An 18093-nucleotide genomic window follows, 5' to 3' on the forward strand; every position below is an offset into this window, starting at 1 on the left:
CGGGCGTGTGTGTGTGCTTGCATGCGTGTGTGTGTGTGTGTGTGTGTAGTTATAGTGAGAAGGAGCTGTCCAGGCCCCAGGAAGCAGCCCTGGCCACACACTGAATAGTCTCTCACCTTGATCTTGGACTTCCTGTCTCTAGAACTGTGAGAATTAATGTTAACATAACATAAGCCCCGGTCTGTGCTTCTGTGACAGCAGGTGGTAAAACGGGAAGGAGAAGGATCTTCCCTGTGGATATGGGGCCACAAGCCAGCCTGTAGTTTTCAGTCTGAAGTCATATAACCTGGTGGCTTAAAAAAACTCAAGCTGAAAATGTACTTCATTGTGGCCCCAAAGACTATCAGAGCCCCTACGCACCTGTCAGAAACAAATGAAAACCCTTTCTGGAAGATACCACATCCATTCCAGGTTCCAAAGAACTTTCCCAAAGTTCCAAGAAAAATAAACAGCTCTTGGTTTAAAATAAAAAAATAAAATCACTAAAGACACAAGGTAACAGAGCACTATGATCAAGAGCCAGAAGAAACAATAGAATCAGACCTTAAGGAACTCGAGACGTCGGAACATCAGGCACAGTGGAGAACATAACCATTTTCAGGATGCGTCAGCAAGTAGACGAGAGGCTTGAACATGTGAGTTAAGAGTAAGATATTTGGAAAAGAATCTACCAGAATTCTTAAAGATGAAAAAACACGATATTTGGAATTTAAGCAAAGCAGGCAGGTTTAACAGAGCTTGGACACCAGAGACAGACATGCTGACCGGGTAGGTATATTTGAAATTGTCTAGAATACAAACCAGGGTGACAGAAAGAAGACATGCCAGGTTCAGAAGCCTGGGGGGCTCAGGGGTTCGTGAGAGCGGCTGGCCTGCTCAGGGTTGGGAGGAGCGAGGATGAGCACAGGCAACGCTCGGAGACGTGAGGGCTACTTTCCAAAAGTAACAAAGACACAGCATCCTGATGAGTCCGAAGCAGAATAAACAGAAAGAAATCTGCACAGAGACGCATCCTAGTAAAACCGCAGAACGGCAACGTCAAAGCTGCCAGGTGGGAGGACAGATTACCTTTGCGGGGAGTCACAGCATGAAGGCCCTGGGCACTGACTTCTGGCAGCGACCACAGAGCCAGAGGACAACGAAAGGGTCTTTAAGGTACCGAGAGAGAGCACCTGCCGCCCATGAGACCTTCCACGGCCAAGGGGGAAATGAAGACCCTTGACAAGCCAATCCAAGCTGAACTAGAGGCCTGTCCTCCAGGGCATTCGTTCCGCTCGGCAGTCACAGCCCGGCCGTAGGAGGAGGCGGGGGCAGGGTGGTGGACTGCCTCTAACAGGCCCCAGCTATCATCCACTACGCTGCGGGGACAGACGCGGCCTCTCGGTGACACGTGTAAAGGTGGCACTCCCCCTCTGTGGGCCCTCCGCTTCCGCACAGCAGAAGGGCCCACCCGGCCTCCCCCGAACCACAGCCACACACAGCCGGGCACAGGGGCCAAGCCGTCCCGCATGGCAGCCATGCCCCGGGCTTGCGGGGGCCCAGCCAGCTGTCCTTTCCGCCTGACACTGGGCGGGCAGTGCAGGACGGCCCTGGGAGGTGGGCTTGTCTGAGGCACGTCTGGGTGCGGTCAGCCTGAGGCCCAGGCACGCTGGCCGCCCTTGGCCTCTGCTTTTACCTGGAAGCGGCCATTTTCCAGGTGGTGTCTGGGAAGAATCCTGCCAGTGGCGCCGGCAGAGGACAGTAGGAAGGCCGTGGGGACACCTGCCCCCTTTAGGGATGGCCACAGCTGCGGAGGCCCGCCTTGCCCCGGGCCGTGCCCCTCTCAGGGGCCTGTGTCCAAGGACAGACCAGAGCAGAGGCGTGGATGCCTCTTTTCACTCAGTGGCCACAAGCATAGCCGTGGGAAGACCTGGACCAGGCAGGGGAGCAGGGTGTGATGTGTCCCAAGCATCTCCCCCAGCTCACGCCAGGGGTCTTGCCATTAGCGACCATCCCTGGGGGGCTGCGGCCTAGGGCACTGCGCCCTGAGCCCCTGAAGGGCTTAGGGTTTCGGAAGACTGTGATTAGGCAAGGCCTGGGAGGGCCCTGCTGGCGCTGGCCAGGGGCTGGGAGCAACGGTGTGGCCCAGGCTCCTTCGAGTGCCCCCCCACCCCTGCAGCCCGAGCAGGAGTCAGGCCTACGGAGACCTCCTTCCCTCTCAAGAATGGGGCAGGCCATGCCAGAGCCAGGACCCTGGGCCCTCGTCCTACTTCCCAAGTCTGATCTTGGGGTCCTGACTGCCTGTTCTCAAGGGAGGGCCTCCCTAACCTGGTGCTCCCACTCTGTAGACTGCTGTGGCCCAGCTCGATGGGGAACATGGTGTGGCAGCAGGTCAGCGGCCTCGCCCTCCAGGAGGAACCACAGCTAGAGCCAATTTACCCTCTCCCGGCCCCCACTGCCTGCCCCCTGCCGCGGGCCATAAGCACCAGGACAGGTGTCCCCTGCCAGTGGGCAAAAGCGGGGAAGCACCTGTCTCTCAGTCCAGCGCTGCGCCTCCTTCAGCTCCAGCTCGCTCTGAAGATGGAGCACGCTGTCCGCTGTCCTGGCCAGCTCCTCGGCCAGCCTGTCGTTGGCCTTCTTCATGTGCTCCAGCTGTTTCCGCAGAAGGGTGTTCACCTGCGCGAGACCGGTGCTCCTGGCGGGGCAGAAACCGCAGCAGCATGACCACGGGCAGGGGGCTTCTCCTTCCAAAGGCTCTGAGAGCCAAGCCCCACGCTTCCTGGGCCCGGCCAGCCCAGCTCGGGGGTGAAGATCCCCAAGCCACCGCTAAGCGGCACTGACCTCCTGCGATGGGGCACCCACGGCTCCCCAAACTGGGGCCAGTATCTGAGTGCTCCCCAGTACACTCCATCTCTGAGACGCCTGCTCGCCCTCCTCCTCCCATGCGGAGCATCCCTGGCTGGGCCCCACGAGTGCGGCGGGCTCCGTCCCAGGTTCAGGGGTGAGCCCTGAGACGCATGAGAGGGGCGGCTCTGGCAGCTGAGGGGACCGGGCCTGGGAGGAAGGGGCAGGGCAGTGGGGAGAGGACATCCGGCACACCCCATGAAGGGGGCAGCCCCCCTGTGACCGTGGGGTCCTCTCTTCTCTGAAACTGGCCGTGATGGGTAGAGCGGCCCTCCGAGAGCTAGCCCTCTTGGCCAGGCTGCGAGGCCGCAAAAGGGACCTTCTCTGCTCCCCTTTCAACTTGGGCATCACCTCCTCTTGGGTTGTGACCCCGCACCCCTGCCCCTGCTGTTTTTGAAAACTGGTTTTCGAAATGTTTCTCAGCACTTTCCTTCTGTTTCCAGAGTCCCTGAGGATGAAGCAAGTAACGGGAAGTATTCCACAGATGTTCTAACCTCCCCCAGGTCTGGAGACGCAGCCGAGCTCAGGGTCTCAACCCCTCCTGGCTGTTCTCCCTGCAGTGTGGAGACATGCCCCTTCCCTTCCGGGGACTGTGTCCTAGAGCTTGGGGTCAGGGGCTACTTCTGGAGAACTGGGGTTACCACTGGGGAGGCTAGGGCATGACACGTGCTGGCCGCTGGTGAACAGAGGAGCCCCTGACCATGAAGTCAGAGTGGCCTGAGCCAAAGGGGTCTGGGAGTCAGGGCCGGAGCATGAAGAAGGGTGGGGCTGAGGGAAGCACCCATGGGTGCTCCGGGACCAGCTGTGCTAACAAGGGCCATGGTCAGCTCAGGGGGCCTGCCTGCAGCACTGGCCAGAGCACCAGCTCGGTGGCGTCGGGGCCTGGAGGTGGCACGCTTGGGAGCGCAGGGCCGGTGAGACCCCCAGACCTATGGGACCTGCACCCCACACCTGAGGCCCACAGCCTGTTGGTCCCCCTCCTCACCCTGCTCTGCCCACTCTTTCCCCTGCCTCTGAAGCCTGGGGCCAACGCGTCCAGGCAAGTTTGACTTGGAGTCACTTTGGGAAGAGACTGGCCAACGGCCCCAAGGCACAGTGGGGTCTGCTGCCTCCGGGGGTGACGGCCGAGCTCCCGGTAGCCCTGACTGCCACATCAGTCCCGACCCACCTCTGCTCAGCGGCCTCCAGACGGCCCAGGGCCTCCTCCAGGTCCACACTGTGCTCTAGCTCCGACCTCCGCAGCCACGCCTCGGTGGTCTCCAGACGGGCCTGTAGCTGGGGAGGAACGACAGCCCACCTGGCCAGCAGCTCCCGAGCCCGCCAGGCAGGGCAGCTGTGGCATAAAGCCCTCCCCGAGGTGGGAGAGAGGGCACCCCTCAGGCCGCCAGCAGGGGTCTGCTGAGGCTGAGGCCCCTCCACACGATGCGGATGGGGCCGAGGGGCAGGCATTCGCCCCCCCCGACCCTGGGCCAAGTGCCTGTGGCTGGTTGAGGAGGGGGCCTCCGGGACTGCTTCATAAAGGGCAGGATGGCTGAACTGCAGGGCGGGCCTGGGGTCACCCCCGCTGAGAGAGTGCAAGTGTGGGGTCCTGCCCCTCCAGCTACCCCGCCCCCACGGCCACGGCCACAAGTGGGCTTCCACCCCCGGCAGGCCTGCTGGGGAGGGGGGTCATCCGAGCGGAGCTGGACCAGGCCTGCCTCAGAGCCTGCGTCCTTCCTGGCTCCCAGCTGGGGCCTGAGCAGACGGGGAGCCTAGAGCTCCAAGGGGAACAGGAGGTGCTAGGGGCTGCCCCTGGCTGTGCCGACCCAGAGCACACTTGGGGTGTCTGGGGAGGGGAGCTCAGGCCCAGCAGGCGGGCTGGTGGGGGGCTGAGACACGGGGATATCAGGAGAGCCAGGAGGCCAGGGCAGGGGCTGGGGGTGACCACAGAGCAGTCACACTGGCCCCCCTGACCCCCGCCCCGCCCTGCCCATCTGCTCGGGGTGACGTGGGGGCAGCCGGGCCCCTCTGGCGCCTGCACAAGGGGGAGGCTGAGGCGCCCGTGGGAGCCTGACATGTGCGCTGAGCTGCGGGGTCTGGGAGTTCAGTTCTGACTCATGAGGCTTACTAATCTGTCCGCAGGATTTCTGGCTTCTATTCCCACCACCGGTTCCCAACATCTCCCCACCCTGTGCTAGGAAGGTCCCCCACCCCCACGACTGGGCCCAGGCCACAGACAGCCCTGGAGGGCAGGCGAGCTCGCTGATGTCCTCCTGGAGCTGATGGGGGTGAGGATGCCCCCGTGGTCCTGCCCTGAGGGGCTCACTAGGGATGGGGACAGCGGTGAGAGCCGGTGTTTAGTGTGGGGGCTGCTGATGCTGCTGATTCCTGGAAGCCCCGGATATCCTGGGGGCCCCGGGCAGCTGGTACGGGTCACTGGTCATGCTGGGGAAAGGGCCAGCGCCTGGCTCAGTCCCAGCTCCAACACTGGCAGCACAGCCCTGGGCAAGCCTGGCTGCTCTGAATCTCAGTGTTCTCTTCCAGAAAGTGGGGTCATCTATCCTGCCACATAGTGCAAGGAGGACTCTGAAGACAGCAGGGGTGGGGTGGGCCAGACACAACAGGGGCTCTGAGTACCCCACACTGGGAGCTGGGCATCTGCAGCCCAGTCCCGCGTAAGGAGCCATCGGGCTCGGACTGGCAGACCCTGGAAAGAGGATCTGGCCTGGCAAGTTTCCTCAGCTTTCTGCCATGGTTTCCCCACCTGAACAACAGGAGGCCCCCCAACCCCACACTTTATAACCACACAGCCTCTTGCTGCGGCGGAAAGCATTGTGGGTGCCCCGGGGACCGAGGACCCAGGGGTCACAGCTATCCTCTGAGGACTGCCCTGGCCTGGGCTGTCAGGAAAAGGTGTGGGGTGGGGGGCAGAGCCAAGTCTCTACAAGCGCCGTCTGAGGGTTGGAGCCAATTCCTAGCAGACCCCAAAAGTGAGGTGCTGGGGCTGAGGGCTCAGGACTGACCCAGCTGCCTCCACAAAGCCCCCGGGCAGGCAGGACACAAGTCAACACTTCAGCTGGGCTGGGAGACCCGGGGGGGTACTTTGCAGGAGGGAGAGGGGGCCTGGACACCCGTCCTATCCTCACCCTCCCCCCTCCAGCCCGTTTTCCCATCTGTGGCTTGGGATTTAGATGTGCTGTGGCTGACGTCACCTGTCATTCTATGTCCTAAGGCTCGACGATGGTCCCAGCTGTCTGGCCACCAGTCCCAACAGGTGACCGCCTCTCCGCAGGCCAGGCTGCCACCTTCTGCCTGCCACGTGCCCGGTGCGCACGCTTACCCGCTCACTGAGCGTGTGGTACCTGCTGGCCAGCTCGTCCTGCTCAGTGCCTGCCTGGGCCAGCAGGTTCTCCAGCCTGGCCAGCTCGTCCTGCAGGAGCTCATTCTCCTCCTGCACACGGGCCGAGGCGGTCAGCGGCCCCTGCACCCCTGTAGGGGCAGTTCCAGCGTCAGCCCGGGCGGCCGGACCAGGGCCCCCCACCTCCTCAGACACGGCACCCTGTCCCCATGGTGGGCCTCTGGGCCGGTCCCCGGGCTCCCACTGCTGGTCTGCCCCGCTCTTCCAGGAGGGTCCAGCTGTGACCCGGGACCCTGGTGTGGGGGATGTGGACTTCATGCTCCAGGCCTCCCTCCCGCTCCTGTTGGAGGGCGGGCCACCGACACTTTACCTCTCATCCACACCTTTAACCCCAGCACAGCCCCAAACCAATTAGAGCGGAGGGTGTGGGAGTGGCCTGGACACTGGGGACCCCCGCCCCCTGTGAAGCAGGGAGAACTGCTGAGTCAGGGTAACCCGAGCTCATCTGAATAGCGAGTTGCTTTTCTAAGTACACAGTGGGCTTTCTTCTTCCTTAACACACACCTTCTGAGAGTGACTGGTTCCCTCAGGAGGCTGGACAGACCCTTACTATAGAAAGGGGTGTCGGGACCCACACACGAGGGAGTCCCCAGCACTAGCTAGGGCCAAGTGGCCTGACCAGTTGGGTGGCCCCGCTGCAGGGACCCAGCCTGGGGCCAGTTCCTTAGCTGCAAAGCGCTCTGCCCCAGGGGGCCTGTGGGCTGGGTGAGCAGAGGTCTGGGGCAGGGTGGGGGGGCCTGTGGGCTGGGTGAGCAGAGGTCTGGGGCAGGGTGCGGGGGGCCTGCTCAGTGTCTGTGCTTCCTGAGTGTCGACCTTCAGGATTTTTGCTCATCTAATGAAATGCAAATATGACGAAATCAAGACAGCTGGTCACAAATGTGTCACAAACACAAATGCAGTGCCGGACAGTCCTTGTGGCCTCGTGGTAAGCATGCTGTGGGTCTGGACACGTGACCCCTGTGGGTGACCCCGGGTGGGCGTGGTTCGGTGCCCCATCACACTGCAAGATGACAGGAGGGGCCAGCCTGGGTGGGGCTTGGAACCCGGAGGGGGACACTGCAGGGGCAGGGGACGCACGGAAGCTGGACTCCAGCTGATGGCTCTGTGCCTCCCCTGGTGCCCCCCCACCTCCATCGTCACCCCACCACCGCCCGTCACCTTGGTGTGGTGCGTCCCCCAGGCTGCCAGCCACGATCTCACGGATTCGGGCAGGTACCGGCGTGGGCGGAGCCTGCGGGCCTTCCCCACGTACGGTCAGCGCCCGGTCTTCTCTGCTGGCCGTGGGACTCAAGACGGTGTCCTCCAGCCTCTGAAAAACAGCCATCCAGGCACACTTGGGGCTGGCAGCCTCCTGGACAGCGAGCCCCCTGGGGTCCCTGGGGGCTCCCACGGGGCTCCCCGGCCCAGCCGCCAAGTGCTCTGCAGAGGACGGCCTGAGGCTACCACCCAAAGCACATGCCTTGGTTTCTCTACCTGTAGAGTAACCCGGCGGTGCTCTGAGCACTGGGGACCCGGAGGACACCTAGCCTAGCTGGTCACTGTGCCCTGCCCTCTGGCCCCGCTCCACCTCTGTGGGGGCCGGGCTGAGTGTTCACGGTGGGTGTCTCCAGAGGCACCGGGAGGCAGGCACCCCTGCTCCGGTCCCGGTCCTGACCGCCTGCAGCATGCGGTCTCACCACTTTCACAGTGGGGGTTGCTGGGAGGGATTGACAACTTGTAAGGGTCTAGGCCCACCCACCCACCTCCCTTTTTGGACACGGCCAGCTGCTCAGGGCTTCGCCCTGTCCACCAGGAAGGGCACGAGGGGGCCCTGGGAGAGGGCAGGGCAGGAACCACGGGAGGGGCTGTGGGAAGGCAGTGAGGACAGCCCTCCTTCCTGGCCCGTCCAGAGCAGCTGACCTGCCGTGGGAGAGGTCTCAGGAGGCCTGGAAGTGGGCAGGAAATCCCAGGGTCCTGGATACACAGAGACTGGTGTCGGGAGGTCTTGGGCTCTGAGTTGGCACATTGCTTTTGCCCTGGGGATTTTCTGCATCATGAGGTGGGCAGAGCTGGGGGAGGGCCGGGGGGTGCCCTCTAAATCCTGGGCCCAGGCAGGGCCCTTCTTTTTTTTTTTTTTTTTTTAGATTTTTATTTATTTATTTTGAGAGAGAGAGAATGAGAGACAGAGAGCATGAGAGGGAGGAGGGTCAGAGGGAGAAGCAGACTCCCTGCCAAGCAGGGAGCCCGATGCGGGACTCGATCCCGGGACTCCAGGATCATGACCTGAGCCGAAGGCAGTTGCTTAACCAACTGAGCCACCCAGGCGCCCCAGGCAGGGCCCTTCTTGCTGGGTCTAACTGTGGCCCTGGCCATGGGAAGGACATTCTTCACTCTGGATGTGAGAGGGCTTGGTGTGACAAGATCACCGGATGCTTCCCAGGGGATCCTGGAGACAGTGACTCTCCAGGGCTGCAAACCGGGGTCCTCCCATCACACCCCCACCCAGTCCCAGACTTCTGAAACTCATCCGTCCTCTAGCTTCCCAGGATCCCTCTCCCTGTGATCCCTCAGAGCCTGCTCCCTCGCCCTGTGACTCCCCAAATCTCCCTCCCAGCCCAGGGTCCTGATGAGTGACCACTGAGCAGCCTCCTACTGCCTGTCCCCTCCCTCCTCTGATTTCCTCCCAGCTCTCCCTGAAGCCTTTCCAGGTTCAGACCGCTCCACCTGGCTCTGACACTCAGCCCCTGGCTGGTGGGGGTGGAGGGCTTCCTGGGCATACCCCTGTTCTGTGCACCCCATTGCCCTCGTACGTTCTCTCTGTTCTTCCTTCCTGAGATCCCAGCCTGGGATCTTTTGCACACACACCTCAAATTCTCCTGGGACACAAGGCATGTTCCATCTGGACCAGAATGCCAAGAGTCACCCCCCCGCCCTGAGACCTGGGTTCCTGCATGACACCTGGTAAGGCCCCATTCTGATCCCCAACAGCAGCCCAGGTGCTGGACGGTCACTGAGCAAATACCAAGAACCAACTTCCACTGCCCTCCCCCTGGAGTGAGAACCCTAGTCCTGGTTCACCTGGGACCCAGCCCTTCTTCAGGCTGGAGCCTTACTTCACACAGTGATGCTTGAATTTGAGTCAGCAGGGGGCCTTGGGAAGGCGCCATCCCCCAACACCCCCCCCCCCATGACCCCCTTCAGTATTACTCTGGGTGGGAGGTGAGCAGCCTGCCTCCGGCGGGGGTGGGGGGGGGAGGATGTGCCTGCTACCCTTTCTGGGCCAAGCAAGGCACGAGTGCCAAGACCATCAGCGGCGTCTAATGTCCTCCTGGGGGGAAAGGCGGCTAAAGGGGCTCAGCCATTGTCTGCCCTGAACCCTGTATTTGCACGCGGGGAAACTGAGGCTCAGGGGGGTAGTGAGACCCACCCCGGGCCCCGCTGTAGGAACAATGAACTCCAGGAAGCTCTCCCTCCGAGGCCAGGAACGACTCTGCCCCTTCGCCCTCCCCCACCCTCCCTGCTCCCCCGGGCATCCGAGGCGCCACCCGCTAACGGGAAGCCTGAAGCAGCGCGGCATAAACCTGACTCATTCCTAACATTTACAGAGGGTCACTTATTAGCCGAGCCGTCCCAAGAGGCGCTGGGGGCGTAATGGGTTCCAGCTGTGGCCGGGTGCCTGCGATGGGCCGCGGCCCAGCTGGAGCCGAGGGGGCGCGGCGGGGGGCGCGCGGAGGGGAGGGGCCGTGGGGTGTTGAGGGCGGGGAAGGGGCAGGCCCAGGAGGGGCAGGGGCGGGAGGGGAAGGGGGCCGGGAGGGGGAGGGCCAGGAGGGGGCGCGGCCGGGAGGGGAAGGGGAAGAGCCAGGATTGGGGGGCGGGGCCAGGAGAGAGGCCTGGTCTCCATCCGGGGCGGGTCGCGGGGCCTCGCGGACCTCCGGGCAGGACCCCGCGGCTCGCTGCCTGTTTCCGGCCGCCTTGAGTCTGGCCCAGAGAGGCTGCTCCCTCCGCCCCGAGACCTTCCTGTCTGCAGCCCCTGGCCGCCACCTGCGGCCCTGCAGGTCCGGGCGGGTCGCCTCCTCTGCGGGCCGGGGGCCCTCCTCCCGGGCTGGCCATTCGTGGTCGGGGGCCGAGGCGGGGGGTGGGGGTGGGGTCTGCGTGTCCGCGCTGTGCACAGGGAGGCTTCCAGAAGGCTACCCCCCGCCCCGGGACTCTCAGCCCGTCGTCGGAGGGCTGGACATCGGTTTCCCCAAAGACCCCAGACTCACAGTTGAACGCAGCCCTATCCCTTCCTCCCGCCCCCAGCGCCCTCCTCAGCTCAACTTGCGCTAAAGGCCACTGCGAGGTCCCAGCCCCTGCTCGGCATGGCCCATGGAAGCAGATCCCTGCAAGGGGGCCAGGCACCCCTTGGTCACGGTCACCCCTCCCCACTGCGGCTGTGTGGACGGGAGAGCCTGCACACGGAGGAGCGTGGGCTCCCCTATCCTCCCCACCCGGATCAGAGCAGGACTCCCCTGGAGAATTGGGCTGGGGTCCCTGTCCTGCCAGTGCACCGCGTGACCCTGGGTGTGTCCCCTGCCTCAGGTCCTCGTCTGTGAAACGGGAGGGGGCACCCCAGAGCCCTGGGGGGGGGCGCTGCGGCTCTGCGGAGGGTGGGGTGTGGAGTCTGTGGGACAGGAGGTGGCTCGGGAGGGCAGGTGGCCTTGTGGGTCAGCCCTGGAAATCACACAGAGCAATTTCACTACTTCCTGTTGCTGGGGGAGCAGCATCAGTAAGTCCCTGAGCGGCTCCCCCTGGGCGTCCAGGCTGCTAGGGGCACCGGACGCAGACCGCCTATTACCCAGGAGGAGGGAAGGATGGGCTCGTGAGAGGAGCCTGGCATCTTCGGGACGGAAGAAGGTGAGGCTCCCCCACACCCGACCTCGGGAGACCCTTGGGTGCACCAGAGTGGGTTTAATGAGCCCAGTGGTCGGGAGGGAGGGGCACCAGAACCTCTGATCAAAATCACCCTGGGACAGAGCAGTGGACGGTCCCCGCTCAGCCGGGTCACAGGCTGCAGCCTCCCGGGGCAGGAGCAGGCCGAGGGAGGGAGTGCGAGTGCAGGGGCCGTCCGGGGCCCTGTGCGGGGGGACTGGCCGGCTGCCGCGTTGGGCGGCCGCGCTCCCACAGTGCCGCTGTGTGGCCGCCCGCGGTACTGCAGGAGGCTGAGGCTCTGGGGGCTGGCCTGCGCCACGGAGAAGGGAAGGTCGCCAGCCCGCGGGAGTGAAGCGAGGCGGGGCGTTCCCCGCTGAGGATTTCGTAGCGAACGTCGTCACGCCCGCTGTCGTGACCCCAAAGGGCAGGTTTCCTGTTCACTATGGGCGAGGAGGCTCCCCCAAGGTCACGCACCCACCAAAGGTAGTGTTAGGACTGACCCGCCTGTGGGTCCCGGCACCTGCCCCGTGGCGGGAGACTGGGACTCAGCAGGCACACTGGCCTCAGGTGTCCTCCCCGGTGTGGCACGTCCCCGAGCCCGGGCAGATGGCAGAGGAACTGAGCCTGGCCCCGCACGGCCGCCGCCCCCTGTGCTCCTCCCTGTCTGCCCACTCGGGCCCTCCCACAGGCCCCCCTGCATCCCTCGGCGACAGGCTTTGGCCCTGGCCAGGAGCGGGCACAGCTGGGAGAACACATCCGAGGACAGGGTCTGCAGCCAAGGCCAGCTACCGGACGTCTGCTTGCCATCCTTCCGTGGCTTGGCCTGCTGCAGAGAGGGCCCTGGCCGGGCTGGTGGCCTGCCAGGCTCTGTTTCCTGAGGAAAAAGAGCTCCTCTGTGTCTGCAGTAACACCTGGCCCCTGGCTGCTCTGTCTTAGCGCTGGCCAGTTCAGATTTCTGTGCATTTGTGGAGCCCGCTGGGGCCCTGGTGTCGCCCCAGGAGCAGGGTCATGCTTCTTACGGGGGGCAGTTTGGTCCTCAACTCATAATAAATGGGAGATCCGGGCCAGGCATTGAACAGGCATTTGGGGGTGAGGGGAACAACTTGTCATTTATCTCTGAGTCCCCAGCATGATCAGTGCTTGGCACAGGTCACCATGTGAATGACAGAAAACCCAGCCTAAGGTATGAATCACTAACTACAAAATGATTTATATTAAGGAACTCTCGGAAGGGCAAGGACCCTGTTGGTCTTGTTTGCTCCTGTGTTCGCGGTGCCCACACAGACTTCCTAGAGGAGGTGGCAGGTGAGTCGGACCCTGAAGGACAAGCAAGAGCCCAGCCACTAGCGGGGGCACAGGTCAGGCGTCCAGGTGGAGGGAAGAGCGGAAGCAAAGGCAGTGGGGTGGGTTCTCAAAGTCTGCATGGGGCCTGGGGGAGGAGGGTGCAGGGATGGGGGGCAACAAGGCAGGAGAGGCGGACGCCGTGGAAGCCTTGAATGGCTGCGCCGTCACAGTCCCCTTGGACCATGGGGTGGCAGAGGGGAGAGCGGTGTTTCTGAATGAGGAGGAGGGGGTGCGGCCCATGTGATTAGTATAACTGGTTAATCTGACCAGGTCTGTGCATGACCTTGGCTGCATCAGGGCAAATGGATGGAAGATTCGGAGATGGGCCAGTACCTCTGTCCTTGGCTGGCTTGGAAATAGCACAGGGCTTGGCCCTTGGCAAGTGACTGATGAGGGCTGGCCACACCATGATGCTCTCCAGCCATCCCAGTCGCATGGGTGGGCCCCCTCAGGTTCCATCCCATCCATCCCACCTCAACTTCCGTCATGTACCTAACACATTGTCCAGCAAGCCTTCCTTCTTCTTATGTATCAGTGATTTTTCTCTCTCTTTCAGACCATGCTTATTGACACAAACTGTTTTAATTTATACCCCTCTTTAAAAAAGTGTTGCTCCTACATGCCCCATGCGGTACCCTTGCAGCCAAGGTCACCCGTGACCTCCATGTTGCTCAACCCAGTGGTCCATGGTCTCCATCTTCCTTGATCTATTAGCAGCATGTGGGTCACCACCTCCTCCCTGAAACATTCTCCTCCTGACACCACCCCTCCCAGTTGTTCTCACCTCGTTGGCCACCCGTCTTGGTCTCCTTGGCTGGTTCCTTCTTGCCCCTCCCATCTGTAAGTGTGGGAGTGCTCCAGCTCCTCTTTCTATGGACACTCACCCAGCTACACACCTGCCAACAAGCCCACATGTCTATTTCCAGCATGGAGCTCTTCCCTGAGGTCAGGTCCATATATCCACTTACCTCCCTACCATCCCCACTTGGATGCTAATAGGCTTGTCCACTCTAAGATGTTCCAAACAAAACCTCTGAGCACAATATAGTCAAACAAGGTGTAGAAAACAATTTGAAAATCTCTACATGTTTGGGAATTAGGGTATTTATACCTCTAGATGACGCACGGATAGAATCACAATGGAAATTAGGCAACAGTTTAATAATTTTCATAATAATGAAAATTATTATATCAAAATGTATGGGATGTAGCTAACACGTTGTTGGGAAAGAAAAGCATACCTTAAAAAAAGAAGAAGAAAAAGAAAGTGGGGATGTGAAATGATACAGTTGCTGTGGAAAACAGTAGGGTGGTTCCTCACATTAAATAAGGAGTTACCATAGGACCCAGCAACCCCACTTCTGGGTATATCCCCAAAAGAAGTGAAGGCAGGGACTGAAACACAGACTTGCACACCAATGTCCACAGCAGTGTATTCACAACAGCCCGAAGGTGGAAACAACCCAACTGTCCATGAACAGGTGAGCGGAGAAACGCGGTGTGTGGTCCATCCACACAATGGAGTATGATTCGGCCTTGCAAAGGAAGGACATTCTGACCATGGCTAGCACATGGATAAACCCGGGGGACATCGCACTGAGTGAAATGGATCAGGAACAGAAGGAGAGATATTGTCTGAGTCCACCTCTGAGGTCCTGAGAGTGGCCAAATTCATGGAGGCAGAGAGCAGAAGGGCAGGCGCCAGGGGCTGGGGTGGGGCTGGGGAGTCCGTGTTTCATGGGGACAGAGTTTCAGTTTGAGAAGGTGAGAAAGTTCTGGAGATGATGGTGGTGATGGTTGTATATAAATGTGAATGGGCTTAATGCCACTGAACTGCACACTTAAAAATGATTAAAATGGTAAATTTGATGTATATATATATATATATTTTGCCACATTTTTAAAAGAAGTTAAAAAAACTTTTTTTAAGATTTTATTTATCTATTTGAGAGAGAGAGAGCACGCGCATGCACGCATGCGGAGAGAGAGACAGAGTGGGTGAGACAGCAGAGGGGGAGAGAATCTGAGGCAGACTCTGCACTGAGCACGGAGCCCAATGCCGGCCTCAATCCCATGACTGCAAGATCATGACCCGAGTTGAAACCAAGAGTCGGACACTCAACCGACTGAGCTACCCAGGCGCCTCATTAAAAAAAATTTTTTTTTAAAAGAAGGCTGCAAATTAATGAGATAAGCACACATCTCAAAAAATTAGATGAGCAACAAACCCAAAGAACTGAAAAGCAAAGGAATAATAAATCTATACATTAATGAAATAAAAGGCAAAAATACGGTAAAGAGGATCAACCAGTGGCCGAAATCAGAAAAGCAAAATGGGTATCGCTCAGGGTGACCGACTCCTCTCGGCCTGCCCTGATCTCCCGAATGTCACACAGGAATCCCTGGGTCTCCAACCCCTCAACTCCAGGGGCCGGCGGCCACCTGCTTCAGATCCTCAGACATCAAAACAACAGCGAGAAGATACTGGGAACAACTTTTGTCAGTAAATTTGAAAATTTAGATATGTGGACAAATTCCTAGGAAATTATCATTAATCAGAACCTACACCTGAAAGAGAGTCTGTTTCCGTAGTTTTGAGGGGACCGAATCCAGAATCATGGGCCCTCTGGCGTTGGCCTCCCCGCCCGGGGCTCTCCCTCTTGTCTGCTTCTCTGTCTGCTCTAGGTCTGGACCCCCTGAGAACCCAGCTCTGAGGGGGAGGCCAGGGGCTGGGTGCCCTGGGGTGCCATGCTGAGGCTGCAGGGGCGCTCTCCAGGCGTGGGGAGTGCCATCAGGCCTGGTCCCATCTGCAAGCCACACCTTGCCCAGGCCCCTGTTTCCCTGTCTGCAGCTGGAAGGGCTGGAGGAGCCCTGTGGCCCTGCCTCCCCGTCTGGACAGGCCTATCTGGGCATCTCTTGGCGCCTGCCTGCCTACTCCCCCCCGGGGTGATGGCACCTAGATCTTCATCATCACAATGCAAATAACAGGTGTTGGCTGGGCGGGCAGCGCGGACCTCGGCTGGGACTCCTTGTGACTTTCAGTGACAGTTTCCCACAGGCAGTGGGATTTGGGGGCAGCCTTGTCTGCCAAGCAATGGCCCACTGCCGACAAGGCCCCAGCCGGCGTCTCTCCCTCAAACGCTGGTAGCCATAGCAACGTGCTTCAACCCTCAAGCCTCTATTTTCCTGGAATCCAGAGAGGATGATCCTCTGGGATGCCTGGCTGAAAGTGTCTTGAAACTGTAGTGTGCAAGCCTGCCCTCCCTCCATCTGTCCTTCTCTCCATCCAGAGAACTGACACCCCTTGGGAGCTGGACAAAGTCACCCACCCAGGCCCTTGTTTTGTCTTGTTGCATCACCTGATTCAAGTATCCTGTCCCATCACATTGTATCCTGTGTAGGCATCAGTGTGTGTGTGCACGTGTGTGCGTGTGCGTGTGCATGTGCGTGTGCGTGTGGAAGGTGGCTCCACCATGTTATTTAATCATGTGGCAACAACTGGGGACAATTACTCTTCTCTGGCCGCCTGTGCTGTTTGTACAAGGGCCATGTCAACCCCGTACAGCGCGGTCTGAGATTCTAAGAGCTGGGTTAATAAACAACTGAGTCAGCCGGGGCATCGGGGGTTCACTGGGATCCCCGAGGGTTCAGTCTGGGTGCAGACTGCCTGCCGTGGCGGCCAGAGTCCAGTGACGGCAGTGGTAGGCGCCTAAGGGCGTGGGATGGCGGGGCCGGGCACTGGGTTGACTCTGGGAAGTAGGGAGTGAAGGAGAGAGGGGCATGGGGAGAGTTCGCGGTCCTCACTGTTGGTGCTGTTATGCACACGGGCAAGTTCTGGAAGTCAGAGAATAGATACCGGGATGAACCACCTCCGCCCAGCAATGGTAGCTCCCACACTGCCACGAAGAAAGCAGTGAGTGGGGTCCCAGCACGTGGGACCCCAGTGTGGAAGAGTTGCCTGTCCCTCCCCACCCGCCGTGTGCAGGCCGCGAGCCTGAGGCTCAGAGAAGGGGGCTGACGGCCTGAGCTCATGCAGGCATGGATGGGGCAGCTGGGTGCGGGCTCAGGTCTCCCCACGCCCAGTCCAGGCTCTCCCCAGGCCCCTCTCCTGAGCTGATGCTGCACTTCTGTGTGCGTGCTCATGCTGACCGTGTGAGCACCCAAGTGCCCCTTGGAGCTGGGGAGGTGTGGCCTCTCCGTGCACCCCCCAAGGTGCCCTCGAGCCTGCTCCCAGGAGGGTGCTGGAGGGCGGGCACCCCACTGACCTGGATCACGGTGTCCAGCCCCAGTGGGGTCTGCTGTGCATCCCCATCACCGGGCTCGCTGGAGGCAGAACTCATCTCAGACCGGAGCACGGGACCTGGGAGGAAGCCGGGGCTTGGCTGCCCGGCGAGTGTCCTCCTGGCACCCTGGCCGGGCCAGCACCACACCAGCACCCCACCTGGCTCCTCTGTCAGGGCGCCCAGCTGGCCCCGCTGGGCTGGCCACCAAACGGCCAGCTCAGCCCGGGGCGTTGCTGGGGCAACCGCGACGCTGAGGATTGAGTTTCCCTGGAAACAGGAGTGCAGGCCCTGCTGCCATGGGGTCTAAGGAACGCTGTTGTCTGGAAGCGGTTTCCTGGAGACCCGGAGGCGTCCTGGGTGAAGCTGTCCCCCTGAGCGACCACGCCCGGGAGGGGCTGGCTCTCCCCCAGACCTCCCCCTCCCCCCGCACCTGTGGGAAAGGGCTCCCAGCCTTCCGGGGTTCTCCCTGGGAGGATCGTGTGCTTGGGGGCCACACACCAGCTTCCTCCTGAGGGAGAATCGTCAACTACGGCTTTCTTTTCTAATATCCAGAAAAGAACTCAGAGGTCAGTAGCGGGATGGCGTCCAGCAGATGGGTAGACTGAGGCCTGGTGAGGAGAAAGCACCTGCCCAAGGACCAAAGGAGACCCCCCTCATCCTAACCTTGCGCTTGGACGCTTCCTTCTGGAGTCCCCCCGCAGGATAATCGACTCCACACGTGATTTGTGTTACACTTGCCCTACTCCTGTCACTGAAAGCTTCCCAGAGCCACATAAAGGACAGGCAGGGACTCTCAGAGCTCACCCACTGGGGTGGTGGGACCCAGGCCCAGGGGCTAGGCAAGGTGAGGGACAGGCACAGACATGCGCCGCTCCCAGCCTGGGCCTCCCGGGGCCTCTGGACTGAGTCTGGCACTGGGCATCCAGTCGGGCCAGCGTCCCCTCCCCACGCCTCATTCCAAGCTGGACCTCTCCCTGCGAGTCCCTCTTGAACAGAGGCAGCCGCTGGAGAGGGGCCCAGCAGCCGGGAATGACTGCCCCTCGAACGAGTAGAGGCCAGTGTGGGGGCTCTGGGGATGTCCCCCAGACTCCCAGAGCCTGGGCTCCTCTGGGACATCCTGGGAGGACGGGGGGCAGCCCACCGGGGCAAGGCCAGAAGGGACCTGGTAGTGAGGGGGTTGCTCAGTGGGAGCGCTGCTGAGGGACTGCTAGGGGCCAGGCTGTCTCCTCAAAGTGGAAATTCAAGACAGGGTCACCTGTGCTCAAGGGAAGTGTCCCCGAGAAGTGCCTGTGCTCTGTT

General features: G+C 61.0%; 1 protein-coding gene across 1 annotated transcript in view; it reads right to left on the reverse strand.

Annotated features, from left to right (window-relative positions):
* CROCC2 (ciliary rootlet coiled-coil, rootletin family member 2) overlaps positions 1 to 16851 on the reverse strand; it is a 70743-nt gene extending 53892 nt beyond the window's left edge. Inside the window, exons 1-5 of the mRNA XM_032413133.1 lie at positions 16777 to 16851; positions 7439 to 7589; positions 6203 to 6351; positions 4052 to 4158; positions 2509 to 2674 (exon numbers count right to left, since the gene is read on the reverse strand). Coding sequence (XP_032269024.1) covers positions 2509 to 2674; positions 4052 to 4158; positions 6203 to 6351; positions 7439 to 7589; positions 16777 to 16851 — 648 coding nt within the window. The remainder of the gene's footprint in view (positions 1 to 2508; positions 2675 to 4051; positions 4159 to 6202; positions 6352 to 7438; positions 7590 to 16776) is intronic.
* Between the last annotated feature and the right edge of the window lie 1242 nt (positions 16852 to 18093).

This window comes from Phoca vitulina, unplaced genomic scaffold (assembly GCF_004348235.1).
Source record: "Phoca vitulina isolate PV1807 unplaced genomic scaffold, GSC_HSeal_1.0 scaffold1, whole genome shotgun sequence".
Lineage (NCBI taxonomy): Eukaryota > Metazoa > Chordata > Mammalia > Carnivora > Phocidae > Phoca > Phoca vitulina.